Raw genomic sequence first — 20,000 nt, forward strand, 5'->3', positions numbered from 1 at the left:
CGCACCGAGAATTTCCATCACAAAATATGGCATGAGCTGAGATAAAAATGGATACGGTAATGTTAGGTGTGTGAGCAACGGTAATATCAATGCTTACCTTAGCGAGTAGCACTAATAATACTGGTAACAAATTACTCTGAACCGCTGACAGAGACATGTTAGATTCCAATTCCAATTTCATAGAGATCATCTCAAATAGATGTATGGAGATCAATACCTGATCTGGAGCAGAGACCAATCCAGCCGACCAGGGGTCACAGCGGGAGTAGAAAGAGTACATGATCAGACCAGAAATCACAGCACAGAACAGAATGATCCACAGACCCAGCAGATTCAGATACAGAGCCCTGAGACACAAGAACGAACCTTTGTAACGCAACCTGTTTTTTACAAACATTTTAGAACAATGCCCTGACTAGGTCAGATGCTATTGAAGATGACAGGCTGAAACCTGTATCCTAAAACCTGTTGACTGCCATTTTATTGGAGTTTAAAATAAAACTGGTAACACTTTAATTAAAGCCGTATAATGCATTATAAAATAAAGCAATAAGCCCCAAGAAGCCGTGGTTTACAGTGAATTTATAACAGCTAAAGGGCGTTAAAACCCCTTTAGCTGTTATAAATTCACTGTAAACCACAGCTTCATGGGTTAGTGAAGCTTAGTAAGGTATCACAAAATAAAACAGAGCATATAAGTGTAATGTTATTAATAAAAACAGTATTCTTCCACCAAACATTGTAGTTCCTCAGAAACAGTTGTGGTTGGAACAAAGTGGTTGCCAACCAACACACAAAGTAAACAAAGGTGTAAGTTTGTAGTGTAATTTACAACGGCTTTCAAACGTGGCTCAACCAATCAGAATCAAAGACTGGAACTATCCGTTTTAATCCATTAATTATGCCTTGTAATGCACCTTATGCACTGCACTGTACAATCTTATAAATAATTATAGCCACAGTTGATACATTATAACACTTATCAATTAATTGTTACACTGTGCATTTTAAATTCGCTTATAATTATATATGACAAGATATAATGTATTAAAATGCACATTATGAATAATTATAATACATTATACCCTTTAATAACCCTTTGTACTTGATTATACATAAAGGCCTTAAATGAAATGTTACCATAAAACAGCAAAATAAATTTTTTTTTAAAAAAGCATTAAAAAAATGCTTCATTTTATAAGGAATTACAACTGCACAAGTACTTTACACCACTGTAAATGATGTAACACTGGTATGAAAAATAGCCAAACATATGCATTTGTATAAATACATGTTTTTATTCTAATTAGAAATAATTTAATTCGTTTGTTTTTTATTTTTCAATCTGGTCAAAATGCATTAACAGGGATCATTAAATGTACTGAGTGCTCACCAGCGTGCATGACCTTCTGTTTTGCAAGAGATGCATCTCTGGATGGTTGACTGGTTCACTCCATAGATGCCCAACCAAGTGAAGGTGCCGCCTACAGTGAGCGTCCAGAACGTGTGTCGCCTTAGTGGATTAATGTCAAAGCTGGAAACAATGGTGCACAAAAGTACTATAGCGTATCACAAAGTGTCAGTGTTCACATTTCTTCACTGATAATGGTAAACATTGTATAAATCAACATTTATGCTAATAAAATAGGTGTGCTTTTATTTTTGTTACATATGGTATGAGTAGATTAAGTGTATGTATGCACACACATACTCAAAGACGTCCATTCTGTCTCCAGTGTGAGCTGTGCTCCAGACAAATTCGATCCCTCCTGCTCGACTCGCACCCTGTATCAGCACCGTGAGAAACCCCGCCACCATCACCACCATCTGGAAGGCATCTGTCCAGACCACAGCCTTCAACCCACCCTAAACACACACACACACACACACACTATCACGGTTTCTCCTGTTTCTGTCTGATTAGAACGCCCCATTCACAAAACTTTAAACATTTAGCTCAGAATTACATATACAGTAATATTTCAACAGTTTGTTCACACACTTTGTGTTTTCTCATGAAACACATAATCATTTTCTAGATGGAACAATATCAAAATTACTAATTGTTTCCAAACTTTGTCTTAAAAGTAGTTGATTCATCTGACACTCCAGGAATGCCTAAATTAAGATGTTTTATGTTGCCTTTCTGTCATTCACTCCAACGTTGTGTCACTAGGGGTTGCTCTTGGGAGCCCAAACACCTCTGACATCTTTGAGAAAAGGCCAATGAAATTGGGTGTGCAGAATTTGCATGGCTGGCCACGCCCCGGACATACGGGTATAAACAGGCCAGCGTGGCATCTGCCTACTCGTTCTGTTTTTCGGAGCCGAATGCAGTGTCTCTCATGGAGAAGCTGTGATCATTCACCTCTCGAATCCTCGTCATTGGATCTAAGGCATGGTCAGCCTTTCATCATGCCTCACTCAGCAAACTTGATGCATGCTGGCGAACTCATGTTCCCTAGTCCGTTGGTGGCGCATGTGAACCCTGCCCGAGGTATGTCAAACATGGTTCCTTTGAGACCATTGGCAGGGTATCTGAATGCTTGGTTAAGCATCTCCAATCCCTCCTGATGACTCCTCAGAACCATTCGGCTATGCAATTGTTCGCCAGGGGGCCACCCAAGTTCAGGGGCATTTAGTTTACCTCTGTATGAGGTGAGAATGCTGCTGTACTTCGGCCGGAGGTTGCACCCCTTCTCGAGAAGGGTGCAATCAAGCCTGTCCCTCTGGCCGAAATGAAGAAGGGGTTTTACAGCCCGTGCTTCATAGTACCCAAGAAGGGGGCGAGGGGCTCAGACTGATCCTAGACTTGAGGACTCTGAATCTGGCTCTTCACAAGCTTTCGTTCAGAATGATTACCCTAAAGCAAATATTAACATGACGGAGATCAGGACTGGTTCGTGGCAATAGATCTGAAGGTTGCGTACTTCCATGTCTCAATTCTACAAAGGCACAGGCCGTTTCTTCGGTTTGCCTTCAAAGGATGGCCATATCAGTACAAAGTTCTTCTCTTCGGGCTGTCCCTGTCTCCTCGCTTCTTTACGAAGATAGCAGAGGCTACCCTTGCCCCTCTCAGGGAAGTGGACATTCGCATTCTCAATTATCTCGATGACTGGCTGATCCTAGCTCACTCGCGGGAATTGGTTTGCGCAACAGGGACATGGTCCTCGACCACCTAGCCCGATTGGGACTTTGGGTCAACTGGGAAAAGAGCAAACTCTTGCCCGTGCAGAGTATCTCTTTTCTCGATGTAGAATTAGAATGGTTTATGATGACTGCACGCCTCTCTCAGGATCGTGCTCAGTCGGTGCTGAAATGCTTGAGGGCTCTCTCAAAAACTTTCAGAGGCTCTTGGGGCATATGGTGTCCTCAGCTGCTGCCACGCGGCCAAAGAGTAAAAGTCCTGCCATATTTTTGTTCCACCCATGAGCTCAGCAGCTGATTTCACCAGAAGAGGAAACAAGTCATTCCTTTCAAGTCGCAAGCAAGTCTTCAAGTCATATCCCAAGTCCTCAAAGAGTTAAAGATAATGACAGATTTGACTAATGAAATGATGATTGCGCATTAGTGATGAACATGTTAACATGTTGATGTTTTATTGGTTAAAATGATGCCACCGTCATGGAGATCAGTGTTTGCTTTAGTTGGGATCCTTACCCTTGGCTTGCTGTTTTAGATCTCTCTGTAGCATTGCATGTGGTGTTGTAAAGCAGAGAGGTCAGTGTTCTACAGTGATCAGGTAATCACCAGGAGCTGGTTTGATTTTATCCAAAATAAAAAATAATTTTTTTAAATCTATGTAATGCATATAAAAATTTGAACTCCAGTACTTTGCAGATACACACAGACATCAATAACCAGCATATGAATATCAACTAAATGCTTTATGCATAAATGTTTGTCTAAATGCCTAATTCTGAACAGGATTTTTTTTTCCTTGTGTTTCTCTTTTCTTCAGTGATGTTGATTGTTAACATCAGGTGTTCATTAGTAATGCTCAATCATCATTTAATTAGTCACTTAATTATATCATTAACTTTAACTCTTTGAGGACTTGGGAAAGCCGATTAGTCACCAGAAGAGACGGACGGCAACTCGCGTAAGTGTTGAAATACTTGGTCGCAGTTCTGTTGTGTAAATTATTACTTGCTGCTAGGAAAGAATAGTTCATTTCCTACCTATTTCTACTCTGAATTTTCGTTGAGGTTTTTATGTTTGATTGCACTTACTGGTAATTAGAATAATTTGCGCCTCAGCTGAGAACGAGCCTGTGTGATTGTGCAAAGTGTTAGTTTCTTCTTGAGCTATTAGCAGTCCTACCTTATTGGCTGGGCTGATCAGACGCCGGCCACAGCTGTTTTCACTCTATTTTCTTAGATTGTATTTATTTGATGTCAGAGCGCTGACGCGGAAGCGGAAGCATTCAGCCGTCGTGCTCAGCCTCCTCGTGTGAAGACCAATGAGTGTAAAGACAGACGACTTTTTCCTGCGCGACTTTAACCGAGCAACGGTTCAACATTCACCTAGACAGGCCTTATGCTACAGACTTCCAGTCAATCCTAGCTTCATTTGATCTCAAACGCCTCATCACTACTAGCACGCACAAATCAGGCAACCAACTCAACCGACTTAATTTACTACAGATAACATTCTGGTACAACCACTACATATCTCTGACCATTTACTTTACATTTTGCTACCCAGGTGCCACCATCTCCCTTACTTACTTTCAGACTCAACCTACGCTCCCTTTCCCCCTCCCTTCTTTCCTCTGTAGTATCCTCCTCTCTTCCCTCGCCTACCCATTTCTCATCTCTGGATGTGTATGCAGCTACTGACACTTTATGCTCTACCTTAACCTCTTGTCTAGACGACATCTGTCCTCTCTCCTCCAGGCCAGCACGGGCTGCCCCTTCTAAACCCTGGTTATCCGATGTTCTTTGTGAGAATTGGACCAAACTCAGAGTGGCAGAGAGAAAATGGCGCAAATCAAACGATCCGTCGGACCTGAGTAGGTATCAGTCTTTGCTTTCATCTTTCTCTACTGAAGTCCACACTGCCAAATCCTCACATTTCCACAACAAGATCAACAGCGCTCCAGACATGCGTAATCTCTTCAGAACATTTAATTCTCTCCTCTGTCCCCCTCCTCCACCTCCCACCACTTTGATAACCGCTGACGACTTTGACACTTTTTTCACAGACAAAACTAGAACAATCAGTAACCAGTTCTCAACTCCACAGGACCTCCAATCAACCCCATCCACTGCTCTAACTCCCATCTTCTCCTTCTGTCCCCTCACCGAGGCAGATGTATCCAAACTTCTCCTCTACAACATGTCCTCTCGACCCAATCCCCTCACACCTTCTCCAAACATCTCTCCCACACTCTTACCGGCACTCACACACATTATCAACACATCTCTCCTCACAGGCATCTTCCCCACAGCATTCAAGCAGGCTTGGGTAACCCCACTGCTCAAAAAACCTACATTAAACACTTCTCTTTTATAAAACTACAGACCTGTCTCTCTCCTTCCATTCGTAGGGAAAACACTCGAACGAGTTGTCTTCAACCAGCTCTCACGGTTTCTTTCACAGTACAACAAACTGGATGCTAAACAGTCAGGTTTCAGGAGTGGCCATTCAACAGAGACTGCGCTACTCTCAGTCACTGAAGCCCTGCGAATTGCAAAGGCCGATTCCAAATCATCAGTACTCATTCTGCTGGATCTTTCTGCTGCTTTTGACACTGTCAATCGTCCGATTCTCCTGTCTACCCTCTCATCACTGGGCATCAATGGGATTCCACTTCGCTGGTTTGAATCCTATCTCACCGGTAGATCTTTCAGGGTGGCCTGGGGAGGGGAGGTATCCAAACCACATCAACTGGTCACTGGAGTTCCTCAGCGATCAGTTCTTGGACCCCTCCTCTTCTCCACATACACTACATCACTGGGTCCCATCATACATGTACATGTCTTCTCCTATCACTGCTATGCCGATGACACGCAGCTCTATCTCTCTTTTCAACCAGATGACCCAACGGTAGCTGCACGGATCTCAGGCTGCCTGGTGGACATCTCGGCATGGATGAAAGAACATCACCAACAGCTCAACCTGGCAAAGACGGAGCTTCTTGTCTTTCCTGCCACTCCGACTCTACAGCATGACTTCACGATTCAGTTAGGCTCATCAATGATTACCCCATCAACTTCGGTCAGAAATCTTGGCGTAATCTTTGATGACCAGCTGACCTTCAAAGAGCACATTGCAAAGACTGCTCGATCCTGCAGGTTTGCACTACACAACATCAGAAAGATCAGGCCCTTTCTGACAGAGCATGCTGCACAACTTCTTGTCCAGGCCCTTGTCGTTTCTAGACTGGACTACTGCAATGCTCTTTTGGCTGGACTGCCATCAAACACAATCAAACCTCTACAAATGATTCAGAATGCAGCGGCACGACTGATCTTCAACGAGCCCAAAACAGCGCATGTTACACCTCTCTTCATCTCCTTGCACTGGCTACCAGTGGCAGCTCACATCAAGTTCAAGACACTGATTCTTGCATACAGAACTACCATAGGCTCAGCACCCTCCTACGTCCACTCACTATTACGAACCTACATCCCCTCCAGAAGACTGAGATTTGCTAGTGAGCGACGCCTTGTGGTACCATCACAGAGAGGCTCAAAATGACTCTCCAGAACATTCTCGTTCACCATTCCTGGCTGGTGGAATAATCTTCCCACCCCTATCCGGAATGTTGGATCCCTGTCAATCTTCAAGCAACAACTGAAAACTCATCTCTTTCGGCAGTACTTGACTTCATCCTAAACTCAAAAAAAAAAAAACTCACTCTTTCTCTCCTTCCCTTACTAGCTTGTACTTATTTGAACAATGACTGAGACTTGGGGTGCTTCTCAATATCCCTCCTCGCTTCCTCACTCCTCCGTCCTCCATCCTATGACCCGGAAACCGATCGAGCTTAGCCATCTTGAAGGACATCTCAATTCTCTAATTGCACCATGAGGAGGCGAGGAACGAGGAGTGAGGAGCCTTCCAAAGGAGCTATGAGCGAGGATACACAGGTGTATCCTATGCGGAAGTCTTTTTCATCGAAAAACCTGACGCACGTGTAAATTCTCCTTCCCCTTCTCATCTGTTGTAATAATTTTTAATTTATATTTTACCTTTGCAATTTAAATAAACCATACATGTCATACATTTCAACAGGGCATCTTGCTTTATTAATGTTTATTTTGAAAGTCTTAAAAAACAAACTTTAACAACATAAGGGCAGATCAATTTTGCGCAGCTGATGACGCGTGATGCTAAAGGGAGCGAGGATATATCATTTCACTTGATTCAATTCCTCCATCCTTGCGTCTTTTATGTGCATCCTTCCCTCGTATCCTGAAGGGGTGGAGCTAAGATGCGAGGAAAGGACGCAAGGAAAGGAAACGAGGATGCACAAATAAGAATTGAGAAGCACCCTTGGTGTTACAAGCACTTCCTCTGTCTGATTGCCTCTTCAAGATGAATCGCTTTTTGTATTCCCCAATTGTAAGTCGCTTTGGATAAAAGCGTCTGCCAAATGACTAAATGTAAATGTAAATGTATTTGACTTGAGACTTGCTTGTGACTTGAAATGAATGTCTTGGTTCCTCCTCTGGTGAAATCAGCTGATGAGTTCATGGGTGGAACAAAAAATGGCAGGACTTTTACTCTTTGGCTCCTGGACTTTCCACTTCTGACACTTTTGCACATTTATCACAACTTACGAAGTTTAACTCTCTGACAATTGAGAATTGTTTCCAGATGTCTGACTTGACTTACTTTGCTTTTTTCAAGTAAACGGCCACTTTATTCTCAATTTCATGTGTTGACTCCATTTCTATTACATGTCAAATCCCACCGTCCCCACCGGTCCCCTTTTTGACTGCCCCCTCCCACCCGCTGCAAAGGTAAAACCACCCCTCCCTCAAGATTTGCGTTGGGTCCCGCGGATGCTTCCAAGACAGGCTGGGGCACCGTGTGCAATGGGCATGCAGTGTCAGGGGTCTGGACAGCTGCATTGGTATATCAATTGCCTGGAGTTGTTGACAGTGCTTTTTGCCTTGAGGAGGTTTCCACCCTTGATCCAAGGCAAGCATGTGTTGTTCCATACGGACAAAAAAATCTAACTTTTATTTTCATGACCAAACAAGATGTGTAAGTAAGAATATTGATTAAATGTAGCATTCTCATTTTTAAAGGACAAAAAAATTAAATAATGAGTTATTGATGCATTTTAGGATTAAATAGAAGTGTCCTAACACAAACCATAACTACAATCAATCATAACCAAAATAAAAATCATAATTTTTATCATGATCATTAGTGCAAAATCAGTTCAGATCTGAATATAGCAGCACTTACCAATGTACAGTAAAAAGTGCAGACAATGCCAGTGGCGAATATGGATCCCCAAAGATCAAATCCTGTCACTGATGATGAAAAATATAGTTCTGTGTTTATGTAATTGACATTCTGTGTGAATGACTCTTATATTTATCTGACTTTTATCTAAGTCACAGTAACAATAAAAACAGTCTAATTTAACCAAACAAAATACAGTTTATACAGTTTATTAAATAAATGGAATTGTACAGTATAAGCACTTTTATATAAAGTAACAAGTGAAACCTGAATCATGGGAATAAACTCCAAAGAGACAGTAGTTCAGTTTTTGTTAAAAACATACGCTGCATGAATAAATGAAATTGAATCATAAAATATGTGGCATTTCACTCTATTTGATTCCTTCATCGACTGTGAAAATTAGTCCCTTGTGTGGTTCACATGACAAGTGTTATTCGTGTAGAACATGTGAGTGATCTTCCAGTGTGTAAAGGGTGTCATAAATCATTTTTTTAAGATAAAGTCTTCATGTCAACATACTTCTGATGCCCTAAAATACTGTCTAGATTGGCAGCACACAGGGTTATAAGCTACTGCTCCTGACTCCAAAATAAGCACACTTTAGCATACTCATACAGAAATAATACACTTTAATATAATATATATTTTGAAGTGAACTTAATGAAATGTTTTCAGGCAATTAATTCTATGTTAATTGCAATTGAATTAAAATATTTAGTATAAGAGATATACTAAATTTAAATTAAATGAGGTTATCTGAATTTCACTTAAGTAGAACTTAAGAACCTTTGAGTGTAATTTCAGAATTACTCAATTGCTTTAATATGTTTAGTATGTGTTGCTTTAGTCAACATCAAAATAAGTGTACTTCTTTAATACACAACAAAAGATTATTAGGACCCTCTTTATATTGTGTCTTTGATGTACTTACATTTATTTAAAGTATGTGTATTTAAACACATTTAAATTAATCATTAGATATGATTCACTTATTTGTGTACACATTTCTTTTGTACTTATGTTACCACCTCAATAGCAGAAAAAGTTATTTGAAGATTTAAGATTTGAAATACACTAAGTACACTTCCTTTTCACAATTGATCCCCTATTCAACAACCCCCACAGGTTGATGTCAAAGGGTTATTTTTCCCCACAATATCTGTGTGATGAATGCAGACTGACCTTGATTGAGAGCTAAAGCGGGCGCATAAACTACCACACCAGTGTACAGGATCTGCATAGGTAAAAATACAGAACAATCAGCATTACAGCGGATCAAACACCAAACAAACAATTAAGTAAGTGTTTGAACATTCAATGCCACTCACCGTCTGAATGATATAAATTAGTGTAGCTGCAACTCGAACAAGCTTACAAAAACGCAACTCCAAATACTGTGAGAGAAACGAATCAGAACAAATCTGTATCATGCTGGAGGGCCTCAAACTGCATAACTACAGCTGACACGGCCTGTGGGATTTATTACTAAAGTCATGACCTCCAAAAAGCCTGGCAACATCTGGCCAACATCATCCTACCTCAAAACTTCATTTCTGTCCACTGGAGTAGATACAGTGTGTGTTATATTGATGATTTTGATATGGTGATATTTGTATAATACAATAATTTAGTGAAACCTACTTTGATGACAAAGCAAATCTGATATATACGTATCCGTACCTCGTATGTACTGGTGATGCCTGATCTGTAGAACACAGGCAGGAAGAGCTCGGCGGTTAAAAACACCACAAACGTGTAGGCGACCCCAAAGATGACATACGAGGCCCCGTATCTGTACACATCTGATGGGGCCCCGATCACGGTGACTGCAGACATGAAGCTGGCGGTGAGAGAAAGGGCCACCGGCACGCAGGACATCTGACGGCCCCCAACCAGAAACTCTTTAGACGTGGGTTTCTTCCTTTCTTTGATGGCGAAGAAAACCCCGATACCAGAGGAGACCACAAACAGAAAGGCGAACACCACATAGTCCCCAACCTGGAAGGTCCCCACTGTGTGACTTTTGTCCTCCATGCTTGAGGCAGAATCTGATCAAACTGGTAGTGTGGCTCCAGTATCTCTAGATTAGACACCTCACATGCTAATCATGTTAATCATTGAGGTTTCAACAGGTTAAAAATGCTTATGAGTCAAGACATGGGACGAGGGGTCATATTAGTTATTATATCACTCACGATTGTCCTCATGAATTTCCACTCAGGGAATCTATCTATACCTACTTACTAACATACCATCAAAGAGAGGAAGACGTTTCTGGGGTTGTAAGATGTTTTTATATTATATTATATTGGATATACGTGATGCCAATGGTGACTGTCAAAAAATGTGTTATATTTTACTTGTGCTAAAGTTATAATGTGGTTCATTATTACTCTCACTGATGATGATTAACTGGTGATGTGCTTTAGTGGTGTTTGTGAAACTTTGTCATCCGTGAAACTCTAGTTAATCCTGATACACCCACTGCTGACAAAGTAGTTTAACAGAATTTTTAAAAAAAAGGTAATAACACAGTTATTTGACAGATGTCACATTAAAAACTTGGGAGATGGATTCAAATCCATTTGCATTGAAGACCATTCATTATGGCCATTTAACATATGATTCAATACATGCGAAGCTGGCTAGGTCACTTACAATATGTAGTCCATTACTGATTACAGATTACATGAGGAAAAATGTAATTTCCCAAACTGGGCTTAATGTAAGAACTGCATTGGGTTTGTGAGTTGATAAAAAGCTAATCATTAATTAAATTAGGGTTGCACATTTAGTCCAATTTCTAATCACGATGGCGGATGCCACAATTATGTAATCGTTCAAAGCAGCAATTAATCGTTTAAAGTCCACTCATGTTATTCTGCGTGCTTACAGTAAGATGTGTTTTTTTCTCTCTTCAGGTTATCTTAAAGGGGTCATATGACGTTGCTAAAAAGAACATTATTTGGTGTAATGCAATGTGTTTATGCGGTTTAAGGTTCTAAAAACACATTATTTTCCACATACTGTACATTATTGTTGCTTGATTTTTACTAAGCTCATCGTTCTAAGAAGCGAGGCGTGCTCTGATTGGCCAGCTATCCAGTGCGTTCTGATTGGCCGAATACCTCAAGCGTGTGACGGAAATGTTACTCCCCTTACCGTATTATGATGCCGTGTCCCAGCGCGACAACACAAAAACAATAACACCCATTATAAATGAGGGATTTGTTGCATCCAGTGGGGACATAATTACTGATTATAATGACATACTGTCTTTTTACGCATTGTGTTGCATCGCCCCGTGTAAACATTACCATGCCTGCGTTTGTGATCGGAGAAACGACAAACAACAAGCACTACCCTACACTGCTCAAAACTCGCGTTTGAATAGTCAGTGGCAAATTCTTTAAATATGAAAATATACTTACAGGCTGAGAGTCAGAAGAGCCAGACTGTTCTTGCAAAGTTGGAATTGCTCCACTTTATAGAAACAGCCTTTGTGCTAGTCAGCATTGTAGGCTACTCTCCCAGGTTCAGGAAACAGTCCTCTGTAAAATGCGCTGCACACACTCTAATATTCGGGTTGAACTGTTCTGGAACAGTGTTGTAAATACAACTTAACCACTGATTTCTAGTTGTGTCCTCTTTTGGAAGCCCAAACAAAGTAGTTTCTCTTTCACAACGAAACACAGCATTTCCAGATGCCAGCGGCAGCAACAATACTACAGCCAGAATAAAAATCAAGCCCCCTTTCTTTGCGTATACATTTGGGGGGTGTTTTGAAAATCTCCCCACACCGTGATGTAGACGTGGGGGAGTGTTTCATTGAGCCATTTTAGGGGGGCGTGTTCAAGTCTTAACTTTTATAAAAAATATCTCTTTGGTTTTGAGACTTTAGTCTTTGCAACATCAGGGATCTTATCTATGCACGAACAGCTTGTAACTCTCCAAAGAGAAAGGAAAACTTGAAATCGCATCATATGACCCCTTTAAGGGTTTTTCCATTGCAAGACTTTTTTTGGCCAGAATAAACAACTCAGGATGAAGACGCAGTGTTTCACAGCTATACATCACAAGAAGTGTTCAGTAACTTTCATAATTATTAATTTCATAATTACTTGATGGGTGCTTTTTTCTCCTAAAATCAAAGGCATGGTTTTCACATTTCTTTACATTATATTTACATGACCATTCTATATTGTGGATATAGCCTAGAAGAAGCTAAATGGTATGACACACAGCAAGATTTTTGAAAAGGTAATTTAAAAGAAAAAATTAATATATCTTTAGAATATGTTTTTAATATATGATTGATAGGGGGAAGTTCATCATGCTGATTAGTTGAACAAACTGTTTTTAGTGCATTTTATTAAATTTAATTATAGTGGCCCTGGGTCACATATTATAGCTTGTCAGTTAGAGTTGTTACAGAGTGAGACGCAGATACGCAAAAACGCTTCCAGTGGAGCTGTGAGTGAGACGCGCGGCGCGCTGTAATTTGAGAGCGCGTGAAAGCGCGCTGGACTCCGATTACAGCCTCAGCGTCTCTCCTAGTGCGCATACACTCATACTAGAGACTCCAGATGTGGACATCGTCCCTGTCAGGTCAGTCAGACAAGCAATCTATCATGCTACCTTTCGCCCTCGGTCTGTTTTTATTGCCGCTCTGCGCTGCGGTCTACAAGGGACCTTTGCTCCCTGAAATGTCCAACGGGACTTTTCACCACTTCTTCGTCCCGGACGGCGATTACGAGGAGACCGAAGACCCGGAGAAATGCCAGATGCTCTTTAAATGGTTCGACCGCAGACCGTGTCCGCTGGAGGAAGACCAGGACTCGATCATTCGCGAGGATTTTATCATCATTAAACAGCAGATAGAAGACGCCGCGCGCGTTCTGGAGAGCCTCGGGAAGAGCGTTTCCTACGACCTGGACGGCGAGGACAGTTATGGGAAATACCTGAAGAGGGAGATTGTGCAAATCAACGAGGCTTTTACAAACGTGGAGAAATCTCTTCTGGAGCTGGAGACGAAATTCAAGCAAAGCCAGGATTCCGAGCAAAGAGATGAGAATGAGTTCACTAATATCTTCATCAACCCCATGCATAATGTGATGGACACTCTACAGGAAACTCTGGACATCTCTTCCGGACTCAAGGATAAGCACGAGCTCATCTCTCTGATCATTCGGAGTCATGGATCCAGGTTAAGCCGGCTTAAAAATGACTACCTGAATGTGTAGACTCAGACCTTCTGGACAGACTACAGTCCGAGTTGGATTGTTTTTCCCAAGTATGTTAACCGTCGGATCTCCAAAATTTCCCAAACTGTGAAACTCTTTGGTGTTTGTTTATTTTTTTTATTTTTTTTTATTCACGCTTAAAAAGAAAGAGTTTCAATGGCATTTTGGATTTCATTCAGTTGTTATATGTTCCTTTGGAGATAAAAAAAAAAAAAAAAAGTTATTGAGGCTTCATTATGGAATCATCTGGTTTCTGGCTATAGGCTATATTCTGGCTATTTTTATTTAAAAAGTGTAAAATGTAAAGTCAATTCAGATGCACCAGCAAACCCGAAGCTATAAAAACCTTTAAATGTAAACCTTTTCTGAGTAAAAAAAAAAAAAAAAAAAAACTTCTTTAATACAGAAAAGATTGTCTGAATAACTTTTCCATTTTTTGTCTCTGGGCATGCATGCAAACAAGATATTTGTTAAGAATGTGTATGCCTTTTTTGATTAGTTGTATAAATAAATAAAAAATTATAGCCACAAGTAAGAGAAATGTACCTTTTATTGACTAAAAAAGAAAAGAAAAAAGCAACCTAAAATACACTTCATGAAGTGTGACATCTAAGTGAACCGTTTTATTCAAGTCAGGAATATTGTTTAGCAAGATTTAGTTAACCTGACTGTAAACTTCATTTAAAATGTAGATAAATCTTAAGAAACTCTCAGACTGAACTCCATACACAGATGTTTTTGATGTCCAAATCTGTTATTCCTGTGATCAGTCTTCAGTGGGCTGCTCTTTCGCCGCTGTCTGTAGACTGCTGACACTCAGTTTGGATGATTGAGGTTTGAGGAAGTTGGAAGGGTGGTGGTTAAACAAGCTGGTTGAGATTTGGCATTTCCTGTGCCATTAGAACAGAACGTCTTTCTCTTTCTGCCATGTGGAAGAATAATCAAACTCTGCAGCAATATACAAAGAAACACAATCTACTGCCAACCCCACCAGAATGCTGGGACATTTGCTGGTGAACAGTTTTAAGGTTTATCTGTAGAGCATCACGACCAAAATTACACTGAAGCATAAAACATATCCTAAACCACACATTCATAAGTTAAACATTGCACCAAAAGCACTGTGCTGCTGCTGCATGCTCATTTCTAACCAGAACAATGAAGTGCTTATAGATGTTTTCTACCCACAGTCTCCCGGCCTGGGACTGTTTTCTTTTTTCCCTCACATTCAGAGTTGTATTCTTGCTGGAGGTTAAAGCTCAAGGAAAGAATGTCAGATCTGAGCCTGTTCAATTACATCTCATATGGATCCAGTTTCAGGGGTTTTGTTGCAAAAAAAGAGGAAAAAACAACAAAAAGCAAAGAATCTTGATGGTTATTTTAAGGAAGATACTAAAAGAAGCTGTCTTTATCTGCCAACCAGAGCCATATCGTTGAGGTTTGATTGATGTATTGGTTTTGTTAGATTCCCAGTGAACATCCTAAAGTAAAATGTTTCATTAGTTCATTCCATCATTTCCCAAGGCAATGGTTTTGTTGGTCTTTTCTTGTTTTCATTTATGTTAATCATATTTTATTTATTTTTCTCTAGTCTTTGTTCATAGATTCTAGCCCGTAATTGCATTCTGTCAGTGTGCTTTCACTGTCATTTGATAACTTAGCCCTACTTCGTATATATTCCATAAAGTAGACATGCTAATCCCTGTCATTAACAAATAGGACGACCCTTCTCCTGTGTGAATATTTTTTGCCCATTTTTAGGAATACTGCCTACTTGCTTATAGTGATTTTTGCCTTTTATTTAGTATTCAGATGCTAAGTTTGTCTCCAGAGTGCTGTACTAAATCACTCCCTATTCGCTGGCCTTCTAGGTCCACCATCCGGCAAATTTAGCTCCATCCCTAATAAAGCTCCCCTGGAAATCTAACTGAAGTATTCAAGATTATACTTGGCAGAAATTGCAGACAGATGTGTTTGATTAGTGTTAGAGTTAACGGTAAGACTTCAGAATAGGGAACACTTATTCACTATTAACTACGACTTTTCCCTCAATAAATTCCTAATTTGCTGCTTATTAATATTTAGTAAAGTAGTTGCTAAGGTTAGGTATTGGGTAGGATTAGGGCTGTAGAATAAGGCATTATTATGTGCTTAATTACTACTAATAAATGGCTAATATTCCAGTAATATGCCTGCTAGTAAGCAACTAGTTAAGAGACCTTAAAGAGTTAACCTCTACAGGACAGCGAACCTCAAGTGGCCCACTCCTGGTCTGTGTTAGGCTGATGATACACGGGGCAATTTTGGTTAATGTTGCCGTCAGTGGGCAACCAGGTGAGACACAGGGCCCATAAGCGATCTAAAGTATAGAAATTTGTAAGCCATTCCCAGTGGGAAAGTGCCCAAGCAACACTGCTCAGAAAAAGTTGACCCGTGTAGCCTTAGGGTTAGTACAGGCACAGCCGTGAGATATTTGGCATGCTAAATATGTGGACCTGTCAGCGACTCATAGTCCTCGGGCATGTTCAGGCTCACACGACTTATTGCTACGGTCAGCATTAACATGTATATAAAACACGGGGTATTAAAGAGAAAGCTCGCACAATGGCTCCAAGTGAAGTCGTTTACAAATGTGTCCGCTGCAGCTGGGTATACACAACAATTGAAGATATTAGAAGACATGTTTGTCGAGCGTATTTTGCAGCATTAAACATGTATTTATACACGTATTTATTCATCAGGCTCCGGAAAGTCTTCAAAAAGAACACAGAGTAATCTTCTCAGCTGCCATAGTTGCAACTCTTGCGTCATCAGAACAGGGTGTGCAACGCACCACCGTTTCCGTTTCATAAATGTTTTGCACCGTTTTGTCAGGGCTGAACGCAGCCCTGCAGTGTGACGTGTGTTTTGACTGGAAATGACATCGCCAACCATCTACAGCCAATGAGAGAGCATGACACAGGGCAGGGGAAAGTTCAGTGGGAGGAGTCATATCTGCAACAGAACATCAGCAAGCAACCAATCTCTCCTTCATATACTTCTTTATTTATTTTACATTTTTTACATGAGTGAACAGACGATTTGGATTTTTTACTATTTTAAAAACAGTATCATAACTATTAAACTATATCTTATGTTTTTAAATCTGTATTTAACCAAAGTAAAAAGAGGTGCTAAAGTATGATTTTGTGGTGGCTGTGCTTTAAAATGAAATGATTATGATCTTAATTCAAATGATGAAATATTTAGAAAGTCTGACAGTGTTGAGTTCTTCTGTAAGGTTAACCCTGCCTGCTTTACATGTTTCAAAATGATAAAAACATTGATTAGAAATGTAGTATTTCTAATTCTAATTTCTAGAAATTCAGCGCAGTTGTTTTTGTATAAATACTCTCATAAACTATTTCCCTTGTCTGCTGTCGAACACTGAATGTTTTCCTTCGTTCATGAAAGGTTTTGTCAAAGTTTGTTCATGTCAGGTTTCAGTAAAGCCATGGTTTGGGTTCTTAATGTAGTTTGATTGTATTTGTTACATTTTCACTCAAATTTGATAAATTTTCACAATTTATCACGCGTCTGGAGCTCTAGCTACACCCTTTTGTTTTAAATGATCTCACTCTTTTTGTGCATGTAATAATTCATATTGTGTGTATAGATTTGGCTATGCTTGTGAGGGCTAATGTGCTCAAAATGATGAAACATGTTGAAATCATCCAGTTGATGTGAAAACCAAATCATGTTTTACTATAAATCTAATGATGTCAGCGGGTTTTGTGAGCGTTAGCTTATGTGTGTGTGTGTGTGTGTGTCTTCCTGCAATCTGCCCTTGGTAAACAAACAGCAGCTGGTGCTCATAATAGCACCCCCACACCTACTACACACACACACACACACACACACACACACTATGTCAACACAGAACCATTTCTAGCTAAACTGTTAAGTGTGTTTCTCTTTCTTTCATAATCTTCATCAGTCATCATCATATAAACAGCACATATGCGTGGTGTTTAGTGCTGAAGTTACTCTGATATTTTCGGAGTGTTTTGATAGGGATTAAACACAAACACCCAGTTTCTGAGTTTAATAGAAAGCATCAGAATAGAAAGAGAAGTTTTTGGCTTCATACTGAGATTTTGCTGACTGTGGTCACATTTGAGCACATTTTGAGGCATTGATGAGATTTCTTTTGATTACTGTTTTTTATTATTATTATTATTATGTATTCTCTATTCTCAGCAAAAGTCTCCATTTTATTCTTAGAAACAATTATTCTCATTTGTGACATTTCTTTCCTGTGGGGAATCTGAACAGCTGAAAAAGAAAAAGCGGTCTGAAGTTTGGCGTGCTGAGAGAGATTCGATCCTGACCGCCTTCTGCTTCGTGTGTCTCACCTCAGAGTCCCTTTCCCCCTGTGGGACCCCAGTCCAAACACAAGCCTTGTCTGATCCAGCCTCCAGCCGCTCTGCACACCAGCTCCAAACCACAACCACTACAACTTCATTACCCAGTTTATGGATAATGAAACTTTGGTAGCACTTTATTTTAGGGCCTCTTAACTAGTTGCTTACTAGCAGGCATATTACAAGAATATTAGCCATTTATTAGAAGTAATTAAGCACATATTAATGCCTTATTCTACATCCCTAATCATACCCAATACCTAACCTTAACAACTACCTCACTAACTATTAATAAGCAGCAAATTAGGAATTTATTGAGGGAAAAGTCGTAGTTAATAGTGAATAAGTGTTCCCTATTCTAAAGTGTTACCAAAACGTTTTATGTGAAGTTTAATGCATAAGTGCAATTTTATGAGCAGCACTGCTCACTATAAAGTTTCTTAATGTGTGAAAATCTTCAGTGTGTGGTATCACTCATTTATTCTGATACCACAATATATATATATACACAGTGGCATGTGAAAGTTTGTGAACCCCTTGCAGAATCTGTGAAAATGTGAATAATTTTAACAAAATAAGGGAGATCATACAACACGTCCACGTACTGTCCTGAGTAAGATATTTTACATACAATATATGTTTAGTCCACAAGACAAAAAAAAAATGCTGAAATTATTAAAATAGCCCGATTCAAAAGTTTGTGAACCCTTGGTTCTTAATGCTGTGTGTGGTTACCTGAATGATCCACGACTGTTTTTTTGTTTTGTGATGGTTGTTCATGAGTCCCTTATCTGTTCTGAACAGTTCAACAGAGCGCTGTTCTTCAGAAAAACCCTCCAGGTCCTGCAGATTCTTGAGTTTTCCAGCATCTTTTGCATATTTGAACCCTTTCCAGCAGTGACTGTATGATTTTGAGATCCATCTTTTCACACTGAGGACGATTGACAACTATTAAAAAAGGTTCAAACCTTCATTTATGCTCCAGAAGGAAACACAATGCATTAAGGGTGGTGGGGGGGGTACTTTTGAACAGGTTGAAGACGTCCAAATTTGTCTTATTTTGTTGATATATATATTTGTATTTTAGTGCATTAGGCAGCAACAGTTTTGCAGTATTTAAAAAGCACTAACTACACAGTATAGCTAACTACATTTAATGTAAATGAATGCTGAAATTAACTTGATTGACAAGCAATTAATTTTCTGAAAACATTACATGCAGTTCACACAAGATTTTTCTTTTTTTTTTGTTTTTTTTTAAGTAATCATTAATCATTTCTGCAATAATTACTCCTTTTTGATGTGCGCTGAAATATAGGGACTGGAAGCTTGAGAATGGGCTATTTTGACATGGGACTGTGAGCAACCCCTTAGAACATCTAGCCATGCTCAGGCAAGCACCCAGATCAGTGCAGAGTCTTGGCATTAACTTTTGCATTGGCAAGAACCGCTCACATTTCCTTTACAGAATGTTTAGTCTAGATGAGTGGGAAAACAGAACAAATCAGAAACAGGATGCATTGATTAAACAAATACTTTAATGAGATTTCACTTGTGTGCTTTCAGACAGTTTTGAGTAGCCTATCAGTTTTGTTGGTAGGGTCATTCGTTACCCTGTGTAAACATAGGTTACTTTGTTTCATATTTCACACCCTAACACCATATTTCACACATTATCCTGCATTAGTTATTAATTCATGTTAGTCAGCTTCTGAAATTCAACGCTTTACTCTTACCCTCTTAACTTTTCTTTGCATATTTATCAAGTTAATAACAGTGATTGGACATATACAGCACACAGCGAACAAACTGTTTCAATAACAAAGCACACACATGTTAAATAAGATAAGCTCAGCTATTTTAATAAAAGGGCAGCAATATTTTGTACCCTATTTATAGAAAGCTGCAGACATCTGCTGAACTA

General features: G+C 39.8%; 2 protein-coding genes across 2 annotated transcripts in view; one reads left to right on the forward strand and one right to left on the reverse strand.

Moving 5' to 3' along the window:
- Positions 1 to 10,464, reverse strand: part of slc5a12 (solute carrier family 5 member 12) — a gene marked incomplete at both ends in the record, with an annotated part of 18,850 nt that extends 8,386 nt beyond the window's left edge. Inside the window, 8 exons of the mRNA XM_079414405.1 lie at positions 1 to 36; positions 218 to 347; positions 1,394 to 1,534; positions 1,712 to 1,866; positions 8,428 to 8,495; positions 9,613 to 9,664; positions 9,759 to 9,824; positions 10,111 to 10,464. The exon at positions 1 to 36 is cut by the window's left edge and continues 53 nt beyond it. Coding sequence (XP_079270531.1) covers positions 1 to 36; positions 218 to 347; positions 1,394 to 1,534; positions 1,712 to 1,866; positions 8,428 to 8,495; positions 9,613 to 9,664; positions 9,759 to 9,824; positions 10,111 to 10,464 — 1,002 coding nt within the window. The remainder of the gene's footprint in view (positions 37 to 217; positions 348 to 1,393; positions 1,535 to 1,711; positions 1,867 to 8,427; positions 8,496 to 9,612; positions 9,665 to 9,758; positions 9,825 to 10,110) is intronic.
- Positions 10,465 to 12,939: 2,475 nt separating this feature from the next.
- On the forward strand, positions 12,940 to 14,038 carry LOC306868151 (fin bud initiation factor-like). The gene has a single exon (XM_079414201.1). The coding sequence runs from the start codon at positions 13,017 to 13,019 to the stop codon at positions 13,671 to 13,673; it is 657 nt and encodes a 218-aa protein (XP_079270327.1). The 5' UTR covers positions 12,940 to 13,016; the 3' UTR covers positions 13,674 to 14,038.
- The last annotated feature ends 5,962 nt before the right edge of the window (positions 14,039 to 20,000 follow it).

This window comes from Barbus barbus (assembly GCF_936440315.1).
Source record: "Barbus barbus genome assembly, chromosome: 50".
Taxonomy (NCBI): domain Eukaryota; kingdom Metazoa; phylum Chordata; class Actinopteri; order Cypriniformes; family Cyprinidae; genus Barbus; species Barbus barbus.

What these genes read in the sequence shown, in the direction of transcription:
- LOC306868151 (XM_079414201.1), top strand. Translation starts at nt 13,017, where the DNA reads ATGTGGACATCGTCCCTGTCAGGTCAGTCAGACAAGCAATCTATCATG.